At 44.5% G+C, this 21,139-nt stretch overlaps 1 protein-coding gene across 1 annotated transcript in view; it reads left to right on the top strand.

The window, feature by feature from the left end:
- slc27a6 (solute carrier family 27 member 6) overlaps nucleotides 1-21,139 on the top strand; it is a 79,390-nt gene that overhangs the window by 33,185 nt on the left and 25,066 nt on the right. Inside the window, exons 5-6 of the mRNA XM_078568978.1 lie at nucleotides 1,928-2,122; nucleotides 16,057-16,147. Of these exons, the coding sequence (XP_078425104.1) occupies nucleotides 1,928-2,122; nucleotides 16,057-16,147 (286 nt within the window). The remainder of the gene's footprint in view (nucleotides 1-1,927; nucleotides 2,123-16,056; nucleotides 16,148-21,139) is intronic.

The following is a 21,139-nucleotide window of genomic DNA, read 5'->3' as shown; positions in this document are numbered from 1 at the left end:
GCTCGACCCGCTCAAGAGTAAAATGACGTGCGTTGACATCAGACAAGCAATATTTCGGTCAATGGACACGCGCCAGAGTTGGCAGGGCGCCTGCCGACAAGGCATTAAATGATCAATTAATTTGAATTTTTCACTCCCCACCGCCACCATGCACCCCCCCCAACCCACCCCAGCACAGACCCTCGCAGCCCACCTGTACCTCCTGCAGCCTTCTACTTGCAGATCCGAGCCCTGGAAGAAGTTGCTGCATTGAGAACAAGCACCTCCTGGATGCTGCTGCGCAGAGAGGATTCATGTGGTTGATGTTCCACCCTCCCAAGCATGCTGCACGTGGTGTTCCAGGGTCTGTTCGCTGGAGGTCTCCATCTTCTCCTCATCTCCGCGAGCTGCCCCAGGCTGCCTTCAGGTAAATGCTGACATGTACATACCACGTTGGTCCAAACGTGTTCTGGACCGGCATGATTTCCCATTGGCTGCGCAGACGATCAGATGTGGGGGTGAGGGATGATTCTGGATGGGCCTTCATCTATATCCCATTAGCAGAAATTGGTTTCATACTGGCTTCTGGCAGAAATTACATTTGTGGCGGACTGATGGGAAATGATCTTTCAGCACCCACCCGCCATTAAACCCACCGTGGAGGGGTCTGGAAAATCCCACCCATAGACTTAGATTTATATAACACTTTCAAAACCACAGTTGTCTCAAATTGCTTTACAGCCAAATAAGTACTTTAGTAATGCAGTCCCTGTTGTAATGTAGGAAATGTGGCAGTCAATTTACAAACAGCAAGCTTCCGCAATCAGAAAAGTGATAATGATTAGGTAATCAGTTTTTGTGATGATGACTAAGGGACAAATATTGGCCAGGATACCAGAGATAACTCCCCTGCTCTTCTTCGAAATAGTGCATGGGATCTTTTATGTGCACTGAGAAGGCAAACAGCATTTTTTTCCTTTATTCTTTTATGGGATGTGGCATCACTGGCAAGGCCAGCATTTGCTGCCCATCCCTAATTGCCCTTGAACTGAGTGGCTTGCTAGACCATTTCAGAGGTTGGTTAAGAGTCAACCACATATTTGTGGGTCTGGAATCACATGTAGTCCAGACCATGTAAGGATGGAATATTTCCTCCCCTAAAGGACATTAGTGAAGCAGATGGGTTTTTGTAATACTCAGTGATAGTTTCATGGTCACCATTACTAAGACTAGCTTTCAACACCAGATTTATTAATTGAATTTAAATTCCACCAGCTGCCATGGCAGGATTTGAACCCATGCCCCCAGAGCATTAGCCAGGGCCTTGGGATTATTAAAATAAAAGCAAAATACTGCAGATGCTGAACAGCTGAAATAAAAACAGAAAATGCTGGAAAAACTCAGCAGGTCTAGCACCAGCTGTGGAGAGAGAAACAGAGTTAATGTTTTGAATCCATATGACTCTTCTTCAGATGGGTACAAATGTGATGGAATTTATGCTTTTGAAGGGGGTGAGGTTGGTGGAGCAGGTGGAGCAAAATGGAAAGTCAGGTATAGATGGGAGCTCAGAAGAGTTAGTTGTAAATTGGGAAGAGCAGTATTACCTTGTCATCCTTTTTCTAGTTCCTAGCAAACTAACCCACCTCTTTGTAAAATGAATTAATAGCATTTGCTCACAGTTGGATCAGCCTAAAGAATAATACAATGTCCTAATCCCATTAAATAATCTTATTATTTTTAAGAAATACAAGAAGAGATAAAGGTAAGTTAGTTCAACAAAAAAGGCATGTTACTTCTTTTAAAGTTCTACTGAAGTAACTTATTCACTCTGTGGAACAAATATTACTTTTAAAACAAAAGCCACACTAGTTTTTGGTGGTGGGTGTCTTTTCACTGCCACTCCGTGACTCAGCATATATGTTTAACTTTAACTTTTCTCGTTTTACAGATAGAAGGAGAAAAGAATCACCAAGTGCGCATGGCTGTAGGAAATGGTATAAGGACTGAGGTCTGGAAAGAATTTCTAGAGCGATTTGGCAATATTAAGATGTGCGAGTTTTATGGTGCAACAGAAGGAAATATTTTCTTTATGAATTACACAGGCAAGTTGGGAGCTGTGGGACGCACCAGTTACTTATATAAGGTGAGTAAAAATGGAGTTCATATAACTGAAAGCTGGAAATTTTCTGATGACCTGGTTTAATCTCTGTCTCTAAGAATGCTAATTATTTTGGGAGTAAATTTGATTGTGGTGGATGCTTGGCACAGTAAGTGACTTTCACTTTCCAGTATTCTCGTGTAAAGTCCTGGCTCCTGCTTCCCCATCAATACCTTGTTATAAATTCAACAATGGAGAGAACCTGTAATTTGCAAAACTAACTAGAATTTCATTTATCCAGTCATTGATAAGTTATTCCTTACACCTGTTTGCTTGATGCTGTTAATATTTGTGCATTCCTGTGTTCTTGTGGAAAATGGCTTTACTGCAGGTGATGCAGAGCTAAAAAAAATATAAACTACTATTTACAGATGAAGCAAGGAATTAGATTTCAATTATGAAACAGAAAATGGTGTTTAGCTTTGTTGCTGTTCTTTATTTTGTTCCAGTTTTTTTGAAGAATTATTAGTTAAAATTTGTGTTGTCTACTCTTTCAGACTACTTGCGACCCACTTATATTTGTGCAAAAGAACTAAAGTTACATTTGTATCGCACTCGGTCATATCGCAACATTCTTCATGTACATGGTTACTTTCTGAAATGTAATCTCAACCATTATGTAGACAAGAGGCAGCTCTACAGGATGAAAACAGCTGCTGAAATGATGCTACAAGCAGTCGCCAAGGGGATTTTAGATCCCAACCAAATCCTGCAGGGAAGAAAGTAAATGATTGTGGCTAATTCAAAATTAGAAGCTGGTATTATTTCTTTCCAGCATGAGAATTGCCCTTGGGAGAAAATAGACTAAGTTTTAATTTGAGGCAGTCAACTGACTGATCTGCTTAATTCAGTTTGGCTGATCAGTGTCAGAAAAACCATTATGACTAGAACTGCCTTAAATTGTACTAAGTAGATAAATCTTATTGAGTTATAAGAGCCAGTAGAAGAGGGTTGAAACTTCAAGTAAAGAGAAAAATTGCTTACCAGAATAGAGGGATTGACACTGCTAAGGACAGTTAGGGGATATGGACTTTCTAGCGCATGCAATTGTGACAATGGCACGGATTGACTGTTATACTCACAAGAACTGCTAAGGCCACCAGAGACCAGTTCCAGAATAAGTAAGAGTATCTGATGAGATGAGGAGGTCTTGTGGTGCAGTGAGTAGTGTCCGTGCCTGTGAGCTAGAACCTCTAGGTTCAAGTCTCACTTTAGGACTATTGTGGGGTGTTGGATACCATTTGGTAGGCCTTAATGAAGTCTTTGTAGTCTTAAGTAGGTTAACTGTATGTATTTATTAATTACAAAAACTATGTACACATATACAGTAAAGGGTTCAAGATAGGAGCTGTGTCCATGCTTGCTTGTTTACACAGCTCTGTCCAACACTAGACTGACCCCTAGATGTGGGTCATGTGTTATCTCACATTACTGTGTAGGCAGTACTATAGTCTGTCCCACGTTAACCCTAAATGCGCCAGACCCTTATATTATACCAGCCGCCAAGTCTTTATCCAATGTATTTCAAGTTATTCTGGTTTACCCCGTGTTTTTACATTGTTATTACTGCCCCACCTCCTCCCCCTGGGTTCAGGCAGACTGGAGGCCTTATAACCCTTGCATATCTTGCTTGCACTACTGTCGGATGAGTGGTAGGATCTGTCATTGAGGGGAAACTCTGTTGTTTTGAAGGTTGTTCTGGCATCTGGGTATCTTTTCATTCTCTTTTTCCATTCCTTGAGATTGAACTGCTCTTTGTTGATTCAGCAGTTGTGGTGATAGGTAGTTGTTGATTTATCCCATTTTATTTCAGGGTGGATGAACGCTGTGCTCATCCCCATAGCACTTTTGCCCTCTTCTTTCGTCGTGCTGCTCGCAACAACACATATGGAAGTTCACGTTTCAACAATGGAACCCTCATTCCCACTTGTTTCACAATTTTAGCCAAATGTTTGATTACTTTCTCCTTTCCCAGTTTTTTTTCAGTTCTGTGTTAACCCTATATGTGCCAGACCCTTATACTGCAAGGATTTGATGGCCAAGGAAGGCCAAACAGATTGAGTATCAAGCTGCAAATCTTTCAAAAACATGCCAATAGCAAGCAGTAAGAGCGGGAGAGATTCCTGATCAGCCATGGGATGGAAAGAACATTGGAGCCTCTATCATCACTATCCATAGCTCCAGGCTACAACATGCATGTAAAAAGTGCATGCTTCCACAGCAACTCAGACTCCCTGAGTGATCTGTAACACAACAATACCATTGATGAGATGCAATAACTAAACCAACTCCAACAATCTAATCATGCATTGTCTGGTGTAGTATTGAAATAATTAAATGTTGTCTTTAATTCAGGAAGTATTCTGTTCGGCACTTAATTGTACTGTCAATTATTTAACATCAATGGATAATTTATTTCATTTAAGCAGCAAATTATTTATTGAGGTCTGACAGCAAATTGTGCTTATTTATTACACTCCAGGCACACACATATTTATATGCTGTGTGTAGATTGGGATTGCTGACTGTAGTCACAAGTTGTATTTTAAAAACCAGACATTGGTCCAGAATTTGCTGGCAAACTAACAGCTTGTTTAATGAGAATGTCTTTATTCGTGTGTACATCATCTAGTAATTCAATATGAGGAAGAGATACCCCTTGAGCTGCCACAAACTACTGGATGATTTGCGCTACTCAGTCTTTAGCCTCGTGAAAATAGCAGCTCATGATCAACCACCCAAGAGGTTCAAGAAATTGCTGCATTGTGCAACATTTAGAATGAAACTCACTGCAGAAAACTGGGGCTTGTTAACAGTGTAATGATGAGTTTTTAGTTCCTGCAAAACCATTCAGCCACTCCAGTCCAGAAAGCACAGTTGTAACTGTGAAGTCTCATTCCTACAAGTGGTTCTTAGAGACTTTAAACTTTTAATTTTCTTTTCTTAATTTTCCTTCTTGTCTCCATTTTTCTCTCTTAATTCAAACTTTCTATCTCATGTCAATTCCTTTTATTTAGACATTTCATACAAATTTTAATACCTGAGGTTTCATGTTTTTTCTGAAGGCCGCCTGGGGTCTTCGCCTGCCCGCCAACCTTAAGGTTGGATGGGCAGGTCCATTAATTAGTCTAATTACTTTTTTAATGGCCTTAATAGGCCTTTGACAGTTCGGCCGAATTGGCTGCGCACCCGCTGAACTAACAATGTAAATAACGCGGGGTGAGATCGGGACGCACGCCCGATGTCACCCCGCGTCATTTTACACGTCAGCGAGCAGGCACTGCCCCCCTGCTCGCTGACCGGAAGATGCAGCCCATTATTTCTCTGCTTAACACTGGTTTGATTTTATTTCACCCTATTTCCTTCTGTATCTCCATTGGAACTGCCTTCATGCCCGGTTTCCGAGAGGCGGAGATGATTAAAATTTCCCCAGGGTGTCAGAAGTGAGAGCGTCTCTTATCCTGTGGGCTAAAGTTTTGGGGTGCACAGTTGTTCATCATTAGAAGCCTTATCATGTAAAATCTAGTCATGGATGAGTGTGCACTCTAACTAGGAAGCAGCATGGGCAACCAGAATCTATATACTGGATATTAACAGGGTAGGTTACATAGATATAGAATGCTGTGGAATTTTAACTCCAAATTCTGCATCTTTTGGCATTTACAGATTCTCCCTGCGGTAAAGTGAAATGTTAAAACATTGGATAACCTGAGGATATTTTTAATTTAATTTTTCACTTTTTTTCAATGTTCGCAAAGAGCAGTCTTAACACTGCTGGCTTCTCTGTTGGCCTTATGCAGCTTTAAACAAAAGGATACCCAATTGCAGTATATTTATTTGCTGTGCCACTAGGCCTTTATGTTAATTGCTGAAAGCAATGCTGTAGTGTGAAAATAATGTGAAACCTGGTACAGTCGAGTCAACTGATGGCAAGAGAATAGTGTTGCATATTTTGTTTTTCCACTTGCACCAGGGATGACTTGAGTATTGTGTCTTGTGATAGGGAATTATAAAGAGCTTATTGTTCACAGCTGTTTGCTTCAGTTTGTACTATGCTTCCTGTTTTGGCTCAAAACTCCAGCTAAGACAAGTATTCTTTTCAGAGAAGATTTTACAACACATTAGGATCAATTTTAGCCAAGGGCAGGCAGGAGTTGGGGGTGGGAGAAACTACAGAGAGTTCATTCTGAGGTGCAGGCCATTTTTACTCGAATGCTTCAATTAAATTTTCTACCACTGTCCCCTGTCTAAAGGAAATTAGAGCAAAGGTTGTTAACTGCAGGAGGCCTGACCTTTAAAAGGTACATACAGTAACAATTACAGGCGCTATGTAACCTTAAATCACAAGGCCGAAAGATCATTTAATCAAACCTCCAAGTATACCTCAACCACAGTTGGCAAGGGACCCAAAGGAATATCCCTGTGCAGTTACTGCTCTTGTGCCATGATGTCACTCCCACTTCCAGTTTCAGGATGAAGATGGATAAGTACTACTCAAATTGAAACACGAGAGTTAAACTGGTCTAGATCTCACACTGAATTCTTTGCAGTGGTTTCTTGTCCGCCCTAGTTAAAATCAGGGTTTACAAGTATGGTCACCATAATATGGGCATGAGACTTTTCACCCAAAAATCCTTTCAGGATTAACAGAAGATATCAATGCTGGATATGTTGGAGTTTCAGATTTCTACGACCAAAATTTTTACCTCGGCGGGCGTGCGCGTGCCCGACCTGCTCGAGCATAAAATGATGCGCATTGACACCTGGCAAGCGTCCCAACGTCAACGTGCAGTCGTGCGATATTTCGGTCGGTGGCCGCACGCCTTAGTTGGCTGCGCACCCACTGGCAATTAAAAGGCCTATTGGGGCCATTAAAGGATCAATTAAATAGGATCTTTTGCTGCCCGTCCAACCTTACGGTTGGTGGGCAGGCGAAAAGACCAAGTGGCCTTTGCACTTTTTTGGAAAGCTCATCCACGGGCGGGATGAGGTTTCCAACATCAAATAAAAATTAAATAACGTTTTTCAGATTTCACTTCTAACATGTCCCTACTCATGTGACAGAGTCTGTCACATGATCAGCATCAGGCCTGTTCTTTCTGGTTTTTCCAGGTATGGATATGACCTAGCAAACAACTGCCATCAAAAATGTAAGTTTGACATGAAGCCAGGTGGAGCAGGAGTGCTCTTCTTGGCTCCATGACACTCTTGGAGCAGTTATTGACCCGTAATAAACCCCAAACCCAACTCACTTCCATTCTTGCTCACCCTTTTAGGTTTTGCCACCAATCAATCACATCATAGAATCATAGAATTGTTACAGTGCAGAAGTGCATTCAGTCCATCGTGTCTGCACCAGCTCTCCAAATTAACAATTCACTTAGTGCCATTCTCCCACCTTCTCCTCATAACCTTGTACATTCTTCCTTTTCATATAACAGTTTCATTCCCTTCTGAATGTTGAACACTCGTAAGCAGTGCATTCTAGATCTTAACCCTCGCTGTGTGAAAAAGATTTTTCTCATATTGCTTTTGCTTCTTATGCCAAATACATTTAACCTGTACCCTCTTGTTCCCGACCCTTTCATGAGTAGGAACAATTTCTGCCTATCTACTCTGTCCAGACCCCTCATGATTTTAAATACGTCAATCAAATCTCCTCTTAGCCTCTCCTCCAAGGAAGGCAGTCCCAACTTCTCCAATCTGTCTTCATAACTGAAGCACTTTATCCTTGGAACCAATCAGCCTAACTTTCATCACTAAACCTTTCAACCTTTTTGATGAAAGGTCGTCGATCTGAAAGATTAACTTTGTTTCTCTCTATAAAGTTGCTGCATGGCCTGTTGAGGATTTCCAACATTTTCTGTTATACATTAGACAGCTTGTCTGTGGAAGCGTGACAGACATCAGCAGCTCATCCAAATAGTATTAATGAGGCCCAACTCTAGAAAAGCCTCAGGCCTCCCATGCACATGCACTCAGTGTTGCAATGCCATTTGCAGGCTTCAAAGCATTTTATATCCATCATCTTTCTTCCCTTCACCTTTTTCCTCTTGGAAATTCTTGGTAGCAATCATCTAATTGGCCGCTCTTCAATTTGTGACCCTAGACAGGCTCTTTGGCTGTGATGACTATGGCCATGTGGAGAGGGTATAGAAGTGTGTGGGAGTCGAAAACGGCCAAAAAAACTTAGCATAGCAGGATGTCATTATCATTTTTAAAATCTGATTCCCACCTGACAGTGGCGAAATTGACAGTCTGATTGAAACCAAGGATGGCCTGACCATCAGCACACAAAGTGAGCTTGATGTTCAGCACAGGGAACATCAGAGAATGTATTGGCACAGTGGTACCAACAGATGCTTTCTCCACTGTTCAGATTATATGCCCCCAGATGCAGGGTCAGCATACTCTCTATGCAAAACTGGATACTTCCATGTCGTTCTCTGTAAGGCTGGCATATTTTTGATAATTGGCTTTAATCAATGATTGCAATAGCTGCATGAATCCGCCCTATAGGTAGCTATATGGCTAAAGACTAACCAGCAAAACATGATGGTTAAGACTGCTCAAAAATGCTTAAAAAAAATGATAGCTTTTGCCCATGCTGCAGGCCATGGCTAGCGATTTGTAAAAGAAGTGAGAAAAGGCTGCTGAGTGTGTAAGTCTTTTCAGTTGAACTGTATGTAAGGCAAAGGTCAAGTGATATATCTCTTAATATTTGATTTAATATTATGATTTTCTGTACTAATAAAAATATTGAAGCAACTGCAAGGCAGAATGAGAAAGCTTAAGCAGAGCGTTAAGTATACAAATGGGATAAGATATATCTGTACCTGTCAATGTATGGACTCAGAAGGGATCTTGACCTTTGTCCGAGTAAAAGTTAGAAACGTTTTTTTTGTTCCATGCTTGAACTTGTGATATTCATCACAATGGCAAAATGTGAGATTATGGAAAATGGTTGATGTCAGCAGACATGTGAGTCTTGGGTAGTCTACAAGTAGGAGAACAGTAGGAAACATCTGTGGGTGGCCTACGTGTTGACCCAGGGCGTGACCATGGATGAACAATGAGGTAATTCAGGCCCAATTATGCTGACCAGAGGCAACTTTAGTCTAACAGTGCAACGGAGGGGTCTCTGGGCAGGATAAAAGGGAGGGAATCTTAGACATCATTGGCATACCTCAAGAGACAACAAGACTGCAGTCAACAGAATACTGAGAAGATGACACTACAGTCAACAGAATATAACCCAGAAGACAATTCCCCAATGACGTTGGAGAGCAAGGACCAGAGGTCGCTGTCACAACTACTGCTGTTGTTAAGTATGGATTTATGTATTAATTTAGCTTAATAAACGCATGCTACTAATTAAACATTCAGTGTCTGTACTTGGTGGGCCAAAGAGTGGTTAAGATCCGATTATCTACCTCAATTCCTGACAACACTGAAATGTATGTACCTACAGAAGTGGCAAGTGATGATTTGACCAACCAACGCCAAACTCACTGTATACAATGACTCAGAAATTCCATCTCTGGGATCCATTAAACTCAAGTGCCGCTACAACAACTTGCCCTATATTTTATGTTGTGGACACTCTGAGTCCAGTAATCAAAGGCCTACCCGCATACAAAGACCTGTCCTTAGTCACCATCCATGGTATCATTTAGACAGTGGCAAGGACAACAGACCACAAGGAACACCATTGGAAACCCTGTGCTTACAGTGGGAGGAGATCACTGAATTCTGTAATGCAGATCATCAGCCAACAGGCTCCATGAACTGAATGTGTACACCCACTCCGAACCTGCAAACTTCATACCGCAGAACCAATGCAGAATTGATATTCAGCAGACAAGTGCTTCCAATCATCGCTCGTCAATTTTTCCAGGAGTATGTGATGTACTACTCAAAAAATAGGGGAAGATGAAAGATGCCCACAATTGGCATGCAGGAATGAATTACCCAACCTGATCATCAGACAGAAAGTTTGAGTACAACACCCAACTGATGGCACCTGGTATCCAGCAGAAAACTTCAGCACATGCCCAGAACCAAGGATTGGGGGATTCAGGCAGGGGTGATAATGCTGTTGACCATCAAGGGGAAATGGTTAGATTCTCTCTTATTGGAGATGGTCATTGCCTGGCACTTGAATGTTCCTTTTCATTTATTAGCCTAAGCCTGGATGTTGTCCAGGTTGTGCAACATGCAGGCATAGACTGCTTCATTATCTGAGGAGTTCTGTGCTTCTGCAGTAAGATGGTTGCAAATGTTTTAGTCTTGTGTTTTGTATTGATGTCTGGGCGCCCTCACCATTGAAGTTTATGATTTTTGTGAAGGTTACTCCTCCATTTAGTTTAATTGCCCACCACCATTCACAATTGTATGTGGCAGGGCTGCAGGACTTTGATCTGATTTGTTGCTTAGCTCCGTCTATAACCTTGTTTACCTATTATCTAGTTGTCAGGTTTATCGTAAGTGCAACTGAAATTGATAGCCCTTTCCACCCCCACACCAATTTGTGGAATTTTGCAGAAATTTTCTTTTGAATATTGCTATTGTTTAAAGCACCTTAAGCCAAGTTGACTGGATGACGTTTATCTATTTGTTACTAACTCAGTGGCTAGAAAAAAATCCTGGTGTTTGTCCATCCAGATAGGGCAATCACATTATCTAGAAAGCAAGATGTTGACTTTGCTTTAACTAAGCATTTAGTATTTTTTGAGGTTATATGCAGCATCTTTTGCTACTCGAGCTAAAATGTGAAAGATTATGGGCAGAATTTTCCCTGCTCACTGGCGTCGGGCGTCATGGCGGGTGTGAGTGGGCAATATGGTGGGTAGGCCAAAAATCTGTTTCACGACATCATGAAACCAGTTGCAATCGTCCGCTCCGCCCATCAATGGCGGGCCTACCACTGCCGCGTGTTGGAATATCATTTTAAAATATTTGCATATCATCATAAACCCAGCTCGCCGGAATCATCCCCCCACATCAAATTTAATGCCCATGTCAGCGGGAAAACATGCCGATGCAGAGCACATCTTGACAAGTGTGACATGCAGAAGTCAGGACTTACTGTCAAGGACTTGCTCACATCGCGGACATCCAAGGAGCAGAAGATGCTGGACCCCTGCAGCAACGGGACTCTGGAGGAATGTGCATTGCATGCTGTGTGGATTCTCATGGACATGGCTCCGCCGCGAAGCAGCTCACGGAAGGTGGAAGATCACCGTTGAGGATCTGCTTCGAGACATCAGTGCCTTGGCCATGGTCTGTTATGGATGATCAATGAGGGGGTGGAGAGGAAGGTGGGTGGGTGATGTTGGGAGGCGGGAAACAAATGTGCCAGGCGGTGAGGATGGGAGGGGGGAGCGAAGGTGTCGGGGTTGGAGGGGGAGGTGAGGTTGGGAGGGGGGAATGAAGGTGCCAGGGTGAGGTTGGGCATGGGGAAACGATCATGTCAGATGGGGGTGAGGTTAGGAGGAGGGGATCAATGGTGTGGTGGGGGTGAGATTGGGAAGGGAGAGGGAGTATGGGGGAGATAGGTGTAACGGGGAGAATACGGCAGCTGGGGAGGTAGGTGTAAGGTATGGAGTTCGGAAGGGGGAAGGAGTCCAGAGTGGGGAAAGACTTCAGGTGGAGGAAGGAGTTCAGAGGGGGGGAAGTACTTAAGGGTGAGGAAGGAGTTCCGAGGGGGGCAAGACTTTGTGGGGAGGAAGGAGTTCCAAGGGGATAAGAAGTCCGGGATGAGGGAAGGAGTCCGGGGGCGGAGAGGAAGTAGTGTGGGGTGGGAGGGAGGAAGGAGTTTGGGGTGGGGAGGAAGGAGTGAGAGTGGAGGAAAGAGTATGGATGGAGGAAAGAGAAAGGGTGGAAGAAGGAGAAGGAAGCGAGAAAGAGTAAGAGGGAAATAAGCAATAAGGAAGGGGGAAGCAGTTTGGAGGGGGGGAAGGAGCCCAGGGAGAGGAAAGAGTAAGAGGGGGAGGTAGGAGTCCGGGGCAGTCGGGGAGAGGAAGAGGTGCGGGGGGGGGTGGGGGGAGTGGGGGGGGTGGGTGGGCGGGGGGAGGAAGGGGGTCAGGGGGGCAGAGGAAGGGGGTTGGGGGGGGTGGAGAGGAAGGAGTCCAGTGGGGGGGGTGGGTAGGAAAGAGTCTGGGGAGGAAGGGGTTGGGAGGAGGTGGAAGGAGTAAGGATGGCGGAAGTGGGAAAGAGTAAGGGGGGGGATGACCAAGTGAACGTGCAAGGGAGGGGCCTGTGGAGTCAATGGCTGCCTCCTGGGGAGCGAATTGAGGGTGGGCCTGGTAGGAGGGAATGATGAGAATGAGAGAGGGCAGAGTGAGCCGGTAGGGTGGGAGGGTGAGGGTTCGACAGTAACAGTAGAAAGGCTGGCAAAGGTGGTTGGTGGGGTCTTGGAGGCAGACACAGACCTGGGGGTGGGAAGGAGAAGGTCAGGGCGCTCAATGTGGATAAGAACAGGATTTTTGGGAAGGCAGGGAATGTGCAATTTCACCTGGACATCTCCAGAAGAAAACGGTTCTGGCTGGTAGGTGATGGTGGGGAGGTTGAAGGTGATGCCTGCCGGTGTGGGGGGTGGTCGACAGTAATGGGGGAAAGGACATGGGTGACTGAGGGAGGGGAAAGGACAGGGGTGCTAAGGATAAATGTTACACGTATCATGCTTCTAAAACCGAAAGTGAAGGGTTGGGAACAGGTGCTGCATGGGAGTGTGATCAGTGGGTGGGTGGAGATGCAGGTCAGCTCAGATGGACAACTGAAAGAGAACCACAGCAGGCAGCATTGAAAATGCTCAGGACATTGAGATGAGTGTGATGGAGGGAGGGTCCGCGTACGTGGGAGAGTGCTTGCATGAGGCTCCGAAAGGCCCTGCCACACACACACTTCTCCCTCAAGAATCAGTCATGGGCCAGTTGCGTGCAGCTGAACTGCTATTGGAGGGGTAGAAGCAGTGGAAGGAGTCGCAAAGCCTGCCAATGAAGCTGAAAGATACCTTTATGCATTATTTAGTGAAAGAGAATATATTTTTGGATTATTAAGTGATAAAATGTTTTTACCCGTGCAACCAATTGTGATCAGAATTTCTTAACTTTTCTAGGCCTACTACTTCTTCTAGGTGCTGCCCTGGCTTTGGCATGTGTCCTCTGGGGAGCCATAACCTTGGGGGCTTGGCTTGCTTTGGCTGTCCCCCTGTGGGCAGCTGCTCCCTCTGCGGTGACAGAGTTCGAGGTTGAGGGGGTCATGGCAAAGGGGACTCAGAGGGAGAGGACAGACTCTGAGATTCTTGAATGCATGACCCGGGGTGTCCAGCTGCCACTCCTCCTCCCTTTGGGTGCCGAGGGCCCCGGCCTGACTCCTTAAGGGGAAGGAGCACCTGGAGGGATGTCGAGGTGCCCCATTTCCCTCTAACATTGCTACTGCAGGAACTCACCCATGGCTACCGCAATGGGCTGCAGGTCTGCGCATATCATGGCGTTCTGCTGGACCAGGGACTCCATGGCGTCCGCAATCCTTCCCATGTGCACATGTGGGCACCACTTCATCAGAGAGCAGGCTTCGCACTCCTTCAACTCATGTGCCACTCTGTTGAGGGCTTCCAACAGCTCTGCGTGATGTTCCCCCGCCTTCTGTTGACTCTCCACAATGAGTTGGAAGGCCGAATCCAGATGCTCGTCATCTGACTCGGACCTCACAGATGCCACTTCCACAGCAGTCCTCCGAGTGGCGGGGAGCTTGGCTGAACCTGCCTCCTTTTGATGCGGACACATGTCTTTGCAGTGACCATCAGATTGTGAACCGAAGCCTGCTCTAGATCTAGGTCCCACCGAGGCATGCGTCTTTACACTGGTGGAGGGCGTAGGTAAGCGCGGTGACAGATCTTCCAGGCTGCTTATTTCCAGCTCTTCAATGGAGATATAGGATATCCTCTTGGCTGGAGGTGAGGACGTGGATGGAGCTGAGGGTGTTGGTTGCTTGGCAGAGCTTCCTGTGAACCAAGGTAGAAATAATTAGTGCATGACAGCAGAGTCAAAAGCAGGAGAGCGAGCATTCACATTTGCGTTGAGAGAAGGCTGATGTGGTGTAGGATTCTCACATGCGTGTTTGCTGCCAACCTCACTGTTGCCGCAGGGATGGTCCACACTCTCACCAGTCAGCACAATGGCACGCTCCTCAAAGTGAGTGAGGAGCCTAATGTGGGCCACTCCACCCCCGTTGTGGGACCTCCCTGCTGTTATGAGCCAGCTTCTCCTGCATGAAAACAGATGGAGAGAGTGCGAGCAGGACACATGGCACTGTGTGGAATGTTTGTGTGGTGAGTGAAGACATCGACGGGATGAGGACACGAGCTCGAGAGGATATGAGCCTGGTGGAGATGTGAGGGTGTGTGTGGGTTAGTGATGTTCACCCTTGAGGTGTGAGACCCCTGTGGATATGTGATGAGTTTATGGGTGTGTGAGTTGAGAGTGATGAGAAGAGTAAATTACCCTGGTGGAACAGATGAGACCATTCATCCTCTTTCGGCACTGGGTGGCTGTCCTCTCTTGCAGGGCATTGGCCTCCCATGCTGGATTTGTCACCTTCATTGCTGGCCTTTGCCAGCTCAGAGAGAGGGTGGAGGACATCGCGGTGGGGCTCCACGGCATTCCAGTGGCATGTCACTGAATCGAGGGGCTGCAGTCTTCTTGCCTTTTGGGGCCATATCTTCTGTGCAGCAGTCCTGGGCTGGAAGCACTGAGAGGTGTGTGCGCAGCTACACTTTAAATGTGGTGCCTGCCATGAGGATGCAGTGAGGTGACGGCATGGCAGGCGAATCGGAGGCAGCCCACTAGCGAAACAGCGTTTTTCCCAAGAATGCATGATTAATGAGGTGGGATTGGGACGATACGGTGTGAAAAGCTACCATTGCGGCCGGCGGGTAAAACGTTCTTTTTTCCACCCGCTACTGCAGTTAGTGCAAATCTGGGATTATTCTGCCCTATGTCATACCTGCTATAGCCGCTTGAATATTGTGCTGGTTATTTAGACTTCCATTTATGCAGGTGGGAGAAGATGGGCTATATCCAATATTAAGCTCTCTATTAGTCCTTTTCAGTTTAATGCAGTTATGTTTTCACGGTTTTCTGTTTATTCCTGTTCTCTTTAATGTTTGGTAGGAAAGTATATTCAAAACCCACCAGACAAACTTGTTTAAAAAAGTTGCTGCAATTTAAATCTGTTTGCAAGAAAGTGAAGCCCATTAATAGACTATATTATTGGCCGACATGTGAGAGCTTTTCTCAACAGTCTGCAGTGTAGGTGCTTAGAATAGTGTACATGCTTTCACAAAGCATCCTTGATAACAGTTCCAGATGGCAAATGCTTTGACAGGCTGTGCAGCAAGCATGGCCACAATGTTGAGATCATGCTTCTGTTTTTTTTTACATTACTTTAGGATAACCCTTTTATGTTGGGTGAACAGAAGTGAAAGAACAATAAATTACTTACCTTAGCTACAGTTTTCAATCTTTAAATGTAGTTCATCCAACACGTACAGATATTTCTTTTCTGTTTCTGCGCTGACCATAGTTGAAGCTTATTTATGTGTGCAGATTCCCTTCTCAAACAAAATTAAAACAAAGTTCAGAAAGAGGCTTAAACATTTCAAAGGGAGAGAAGAGCTGCTTTTCAAAATTACACAAACGTTGCAAACATATGATGCTCATGGTGATTGTTGAAGGAGTTTGGTGTATTCATAGAATGAGGAAGATTATACTAATAATGGGTAATTTAATATTTGCAAGACTGAATTCCCCTTTTTAAGAGGATTTTCATGAACTATACAGAACCAATTATATAATTGTGGAATAGTTCTTTTTACTTTGCATCAGATGTAATTTACAAATCTTTTCATTCTTCAGGCATTTCTATCATATAGACTGGTAAAATATGATGCTCAAAAGGAAACACCCATAAGGAATGAACAAGGACGATGTGAAAAGGTTGGCAAAGGTATGTTTAAAGGGAATTCTACCTTATTTTTAGAGAAAAAATTATAACAATCTATTTAGTGCCAATAAAGTAGAAAAATATCCTAAAGTGCTCCAAAGAGGTGTAATCTGTTATGACCAGTCCCCGGCTGAGTTTCCCCCAATTTGTTACAATCCCGGACGAGGTACCCCCAAATTGCTATGCTCCCAGGTGAGGAGGGATGAACTGGCTCCCTTTCTTTATTCAACCCCCTCGGTTGGTTGTAACAAGGTTAATTTCAAAAGGATCTCTTCTCTCGTGGATACCTTTTCCCAGTCCAAATGTATTTATGTTTTAAAAGGAGCCAATTTAAACAGGCTTTCTTGAGTTAAAGAAAGAGTGAATTTATTAGTTACTAAAACCCAAGAAAAAAATAATAGAAACACAACACACATACAAACAGAACAAAAACAGAACTACCTGGAAAAACTCAGCAGGTCCGGACCTGCTGAGTTTTTCCAGGTAGTTCTGTTTTTGTTTTGGATTTCCAGCATCCGCAGTAGTTTTTGTTTTTAACATGTACAAACAGATTAGAAATGAGAAGTGAGCCCAGAAATAAAAGTTAAAAAGATATACGATTCAGTCTTTTGCTGGTCCGTAAGGAGTACATGATGAAACGTTGTGGCCGTTAAGATGGATGATTTTGGCAGTTGAGCAGTGGGTTTGGAGATTCTTGGTTCTGCAGGTTAGCCGAAAGGAATTGTCCTGTTTCCTTTTCGACTGTGCCTTTGCTGATTTGTGGCTTGCTTCCAACAATCAGCAAGAGATATTTTTATCTGCAAGCGCAGGGATGCCTAATTGAAGTTCTTCAGCTGTGACCTTCATAGCACAACCTTGCACATCAGGCCTGGAACACCAAAACTAGCACACGGAACTAGGGTTGCAGTTGGTTTTTTAACCCCTTTTCTTGTGTATTCCTGGAAGGAAAAAATAAACATGCCTTTCACCCAGATTTGCTTTCTTTTCAACTCCCATCATGTCCACAGTCTGGGATATAACTCACAGGAGATGGTTTCTGCTAAGATGGTAATCAGTCTTTATTATCTGCATGACCACAGGAGGCTACAGCTCCGTTTTTGCATTGTATCTTTTCCTTTGAAGTGTCTCTGTCTGAAGTAGGCCTTGACACATTTTCAGGTGTGACATTCTGTTCTCTGGACTAGTTGGTCAAGTGTAATCCACATTTTACCAGCAAGTGGTTACTTTGCAGTCTCAGCCAGATTTTGCTTGTATGTCCTTTTTTTCAAAAAAAACATGTTTTACTTAAAAGTTCATTATGTCCTTAAGTAATTTGGGGCTGTGATTCGCAGTCATGACAAATCGAACAAAATCTTAAGTGCAAATCCACTTAAAAGCACAGTCAAAGGCCAAGTAATCGTAACCTTGCTTCACCAGCAGTTTATGTTATTTTAACATAGGATGTATGCTGACAAGGCAGTATTTATTGTCCATCCTTAATTGTCCTTGAGAAGGTTATGGCAAGCCACCCTCTTGAACCGCTTTTGGTTTATGTTGTGTAGGTACACCCACAGTGCATTTAAGTGGGGAGTTCAAGGGTGAGAAATTATTTTGTGTAGGGTGTGCTACAAGTGTCCACCTAACCACATCCTGTGTGACCTGTTCAGTGTTCTAGAAGATAAGAGCACATGCAGTTGCATGCCTGCGTGTGCCAGAAGGCTCTGATTTGGCGCTATTCAGCTCCACTAGCTGATGTAACATCAGGATCCCAAATTTGGGTAACAAATGTGCAGGCAGAATCTGCATTACTTACTTGAGGAAAGACAAGTGAGAGGCTACAAAATGGACCCTGCAGTGACGGTATTTAAAGGGTCAAACACCCTGCTTACAGGTAAGTCAAATTTTTGGAACTTTTTCTATTGCAAAGTGTCTACTTGTAGTCTTTTTAGAGGTCTTTTGGTCATTTCCTGATTTTGCCAGAGTGTATTGCCATATCAACACACAGGGCCAGAGAAGTAGGTGACCTTTTCACACAAAGACTTCTACAGGTATCAGGGAAATATTGAAAGTGCCTATGCGTCTGCAACCCATCAGGGAAATGGAGCAGGGGTGCGGAGAAGGCAGGAGACTGTCTAGCAGCCCAGGCAATGCACTCCGCACCTCGGTGCACATGTCCCTTCAGCACTGTCCCATATGCTGCCCCATCAAGATCCTCATCTGAGTTCTCTGCAGCAGTATTTATTTGCCACCTCGCCTTTCAGCGAGCTAACAACCAAATCTTCCTATACCCCTCATCTGGCAACAGGTGAGGCATCAAGGGGTATGGGGATAGAGTGGCAGTATGGCTTTGAGGTGGAGGATCAGCCATGTTCGTTATGAATAGCGGAGCAGGCTCGGAGTGTCGAATGACCTACTCCTGTTTCTATTTTCTATGTTTCTGTGTTTCTAGGTCACTCTTGCCCAGTCGACAAACGCTTGCTGATCCCAACTCTGTACCAGCTTAGATGGTACATGTAGGTAGCAGTATCTGAGTTGGTGGCTGCGAATGTTAGATCAAGTGAAGGGCCCTTGTCATTAGTGCTGTTGCTCTCTTCCTCCTCCTGGAGCTACTGCAACTAGGCAGATGGCAGTTCTTGGGTATCTGAAAGCAGGAACTCAAAACAGGAAAATTGGTGTGACGGGAGGGGTGTCAGTGGGAAATAAGACGTCCATGGTCATACCATCTGCATTTGCTCATCATTCCAGATAGCAGGATGAAGGTGTGCTGCGAGTTCAGAAGAAGAATAAGGCAGGAAACTGTCATCACCTCAGTGATGTCGGATGCCACAGACCCCATTGCAACCAGTAACATGATGCAGAGAACCATGTCCTCGGTAGGACTAAGGAGATGCAGGTATCCTTGTTCCCTGCCTGTTCTAGTCTGCTCTCTTGTGTTGTGTTCCACCTTGTCTTGCAAGAGAGAGCGCAGAATGTCAGTGATTATGTTGCACTGAGTTTGCATTACGTGCCTGCCATACCTGAATAACTGGAGGTATATGAAGGCAGTGAGAGGATGGTTTAAGGCTGACAACATTGCTAGGTATGTGAGGCAGAGATGGAGTATCTGGATGTCAGGCATGGGCACTGTCTGCCGGGGAGTGCCGCTGGATTAGTGATGGGGATGTGATACATTGAGCACAGCGTGAGAGGCTGACAGTGTGGTGGGTAGGGGATGTCATGTGAAGATGCATTCATTAACATTGATCACCCATATGAGATCGTTAGACCAGTTAGACCACTTGTGGCACTCCTGCCAGGTCATGGGTTCCAGACTCCAGGAGTTGACATTCTTAACAATTTGCTCCCACTCCTTTCTGAGGGTGGCCTTTGAGGGTCTTCTGGCCACTCTCAGACCAATGGCACTTCCCCTTCTGTCCCCTGGACCACTACTGTATCCAGTGTTGAATGTGTCTATGGATCCCTCTGCCTGGTATTCACTTCGCAATCGTTTACATTTCAGCAATATATTTGTGCAATTTCCCTTTAAGATATAGCCTGGTTTTAAAGCTGACTATACCAGTGGTCCGTAAAAAACTCTGCTGCATCGTCCTGCTGAGCACAGGGCTGGCAGGCAACATTCAGGAGTGGACAGCAGCTCAGAAGTCATTTGAGTTAATGCTACAATCATTCAGTTGAGGCTGCAACTCACCCACCTCAGTCTCAAAGGGTATTGTGACTCGAGTGTCCCAAAAATGGGATTAACTGAATTCTAGCCTTCAGAATTCTAACCAGACAACAATGATATAGTTCCAATTCAGAATGGTGTGTGGACTGGAAGGAAAACTTGTAGGTGGTGCTGTCCCATGCATCTGCTGCCCTTGTCCTTCCAGGTGGTAGAGGTTGCAGGTTTGAAAGGTTCTGTCAAAGAAGCTTGGTGAGTTGCTGCAGTGCATCTTGTAGATGGCACACACTGCTGTCATGGTGTGCCAGTGATGAGGGGTTAAATATTCCAGATGGTTGATTGGGGTACCAGTCAAGTAGATGGCTTTTCCCTCGATAGTGCCAAGCTTCTTGAATGTTCTTGGAGCTGCATTTTTCCAGGTAAGTATAGAGTATTCCATCACAATCGCAGCTTGTGCCTTGTAGGTGGTGGACAGGCTTTGGGGAGTCAGGAAGCAAGTTACCCGCCACAAAATATCCAGCCTCTGACATGCTCTCGGAGCCACAGTATTTATGTGACTAACCCAGTGAAGTTCCTGGTCAGTGGTTACCCCACAATGTTTAGTGTGGGGTATTCAGCACTGGTAATACCATTGAATGTCAAGGGGAGGTGGTGACTTCCTTTTGTTAGAGATTGCCATTGTCTGACACTTCTGTGGCATGAATGTTACTTGCCACTTACCAGCTTAAGCCTGAACATTGTCCATGTCACAGATTGCTTCATTATATGAGGAGTTTTGAATGGAACTGAACACTGCGCAATTATCAGTGAACATCCCACTTCTGATATTATAGTGGAGGGGGATAATTAATGGAGTAGCTGAAGATGTTTGGGCCTGCCCTGAGGAATTTCTGCAGTGATATCCTGAGACTGAAATGTTTGGGTTTCAACAACCACAATAATCTTCCAATGTGCTCAGTATGACTCCAACCAGTATGGAGTTTTCCTCCTGGTTCCCACTGACTTCACTTTTACTAGGATTCCTTGATGTCATACTCTGTCAAATGCTGCTTTGATGTCAAGGGCAGTTACTTTCACCTTGCCTCCGGAATTCAGCTCTTTTGTCCATGTTTGGATGAAGACTGCAATGTGATCTGGAGCCAAATGGTCCTGGTGGAACCCAACTGAGCTGGTTATTGGTGCCAAAGTACTGCTTGATAGAATTCTTGATGATATCTTCCATCACTTTGCTGATTATTAAGCATGAACTCTTGGGCCTGTAAATGGAGAAGTTGGATTTTTCCTAGTTTTTGTGAACAGGAGATACTTCTGCAATTTGTCCACATTGTTGCATAGATTACATTGTTATAGCTGTA

Source organism: Cetorhinus maximus, chromosome 2 (genome assembly GCF_964194155.1).
Source record: "Cetorhinus maximus chromosome 2, sCetMax3.hap1.1, whole genome shotgun sequence".
NCBI lineage: Eukaryota > Metazoa > Chordata > Chondrichthyes > Lamniformes > Cetorhinidae > Cetorhinus > Cetorhinus maximus.
Note: the sequence above shows the minus strand (reverse complement) of the source record. Positions and strands in the feature narration are given on the sequence as shown.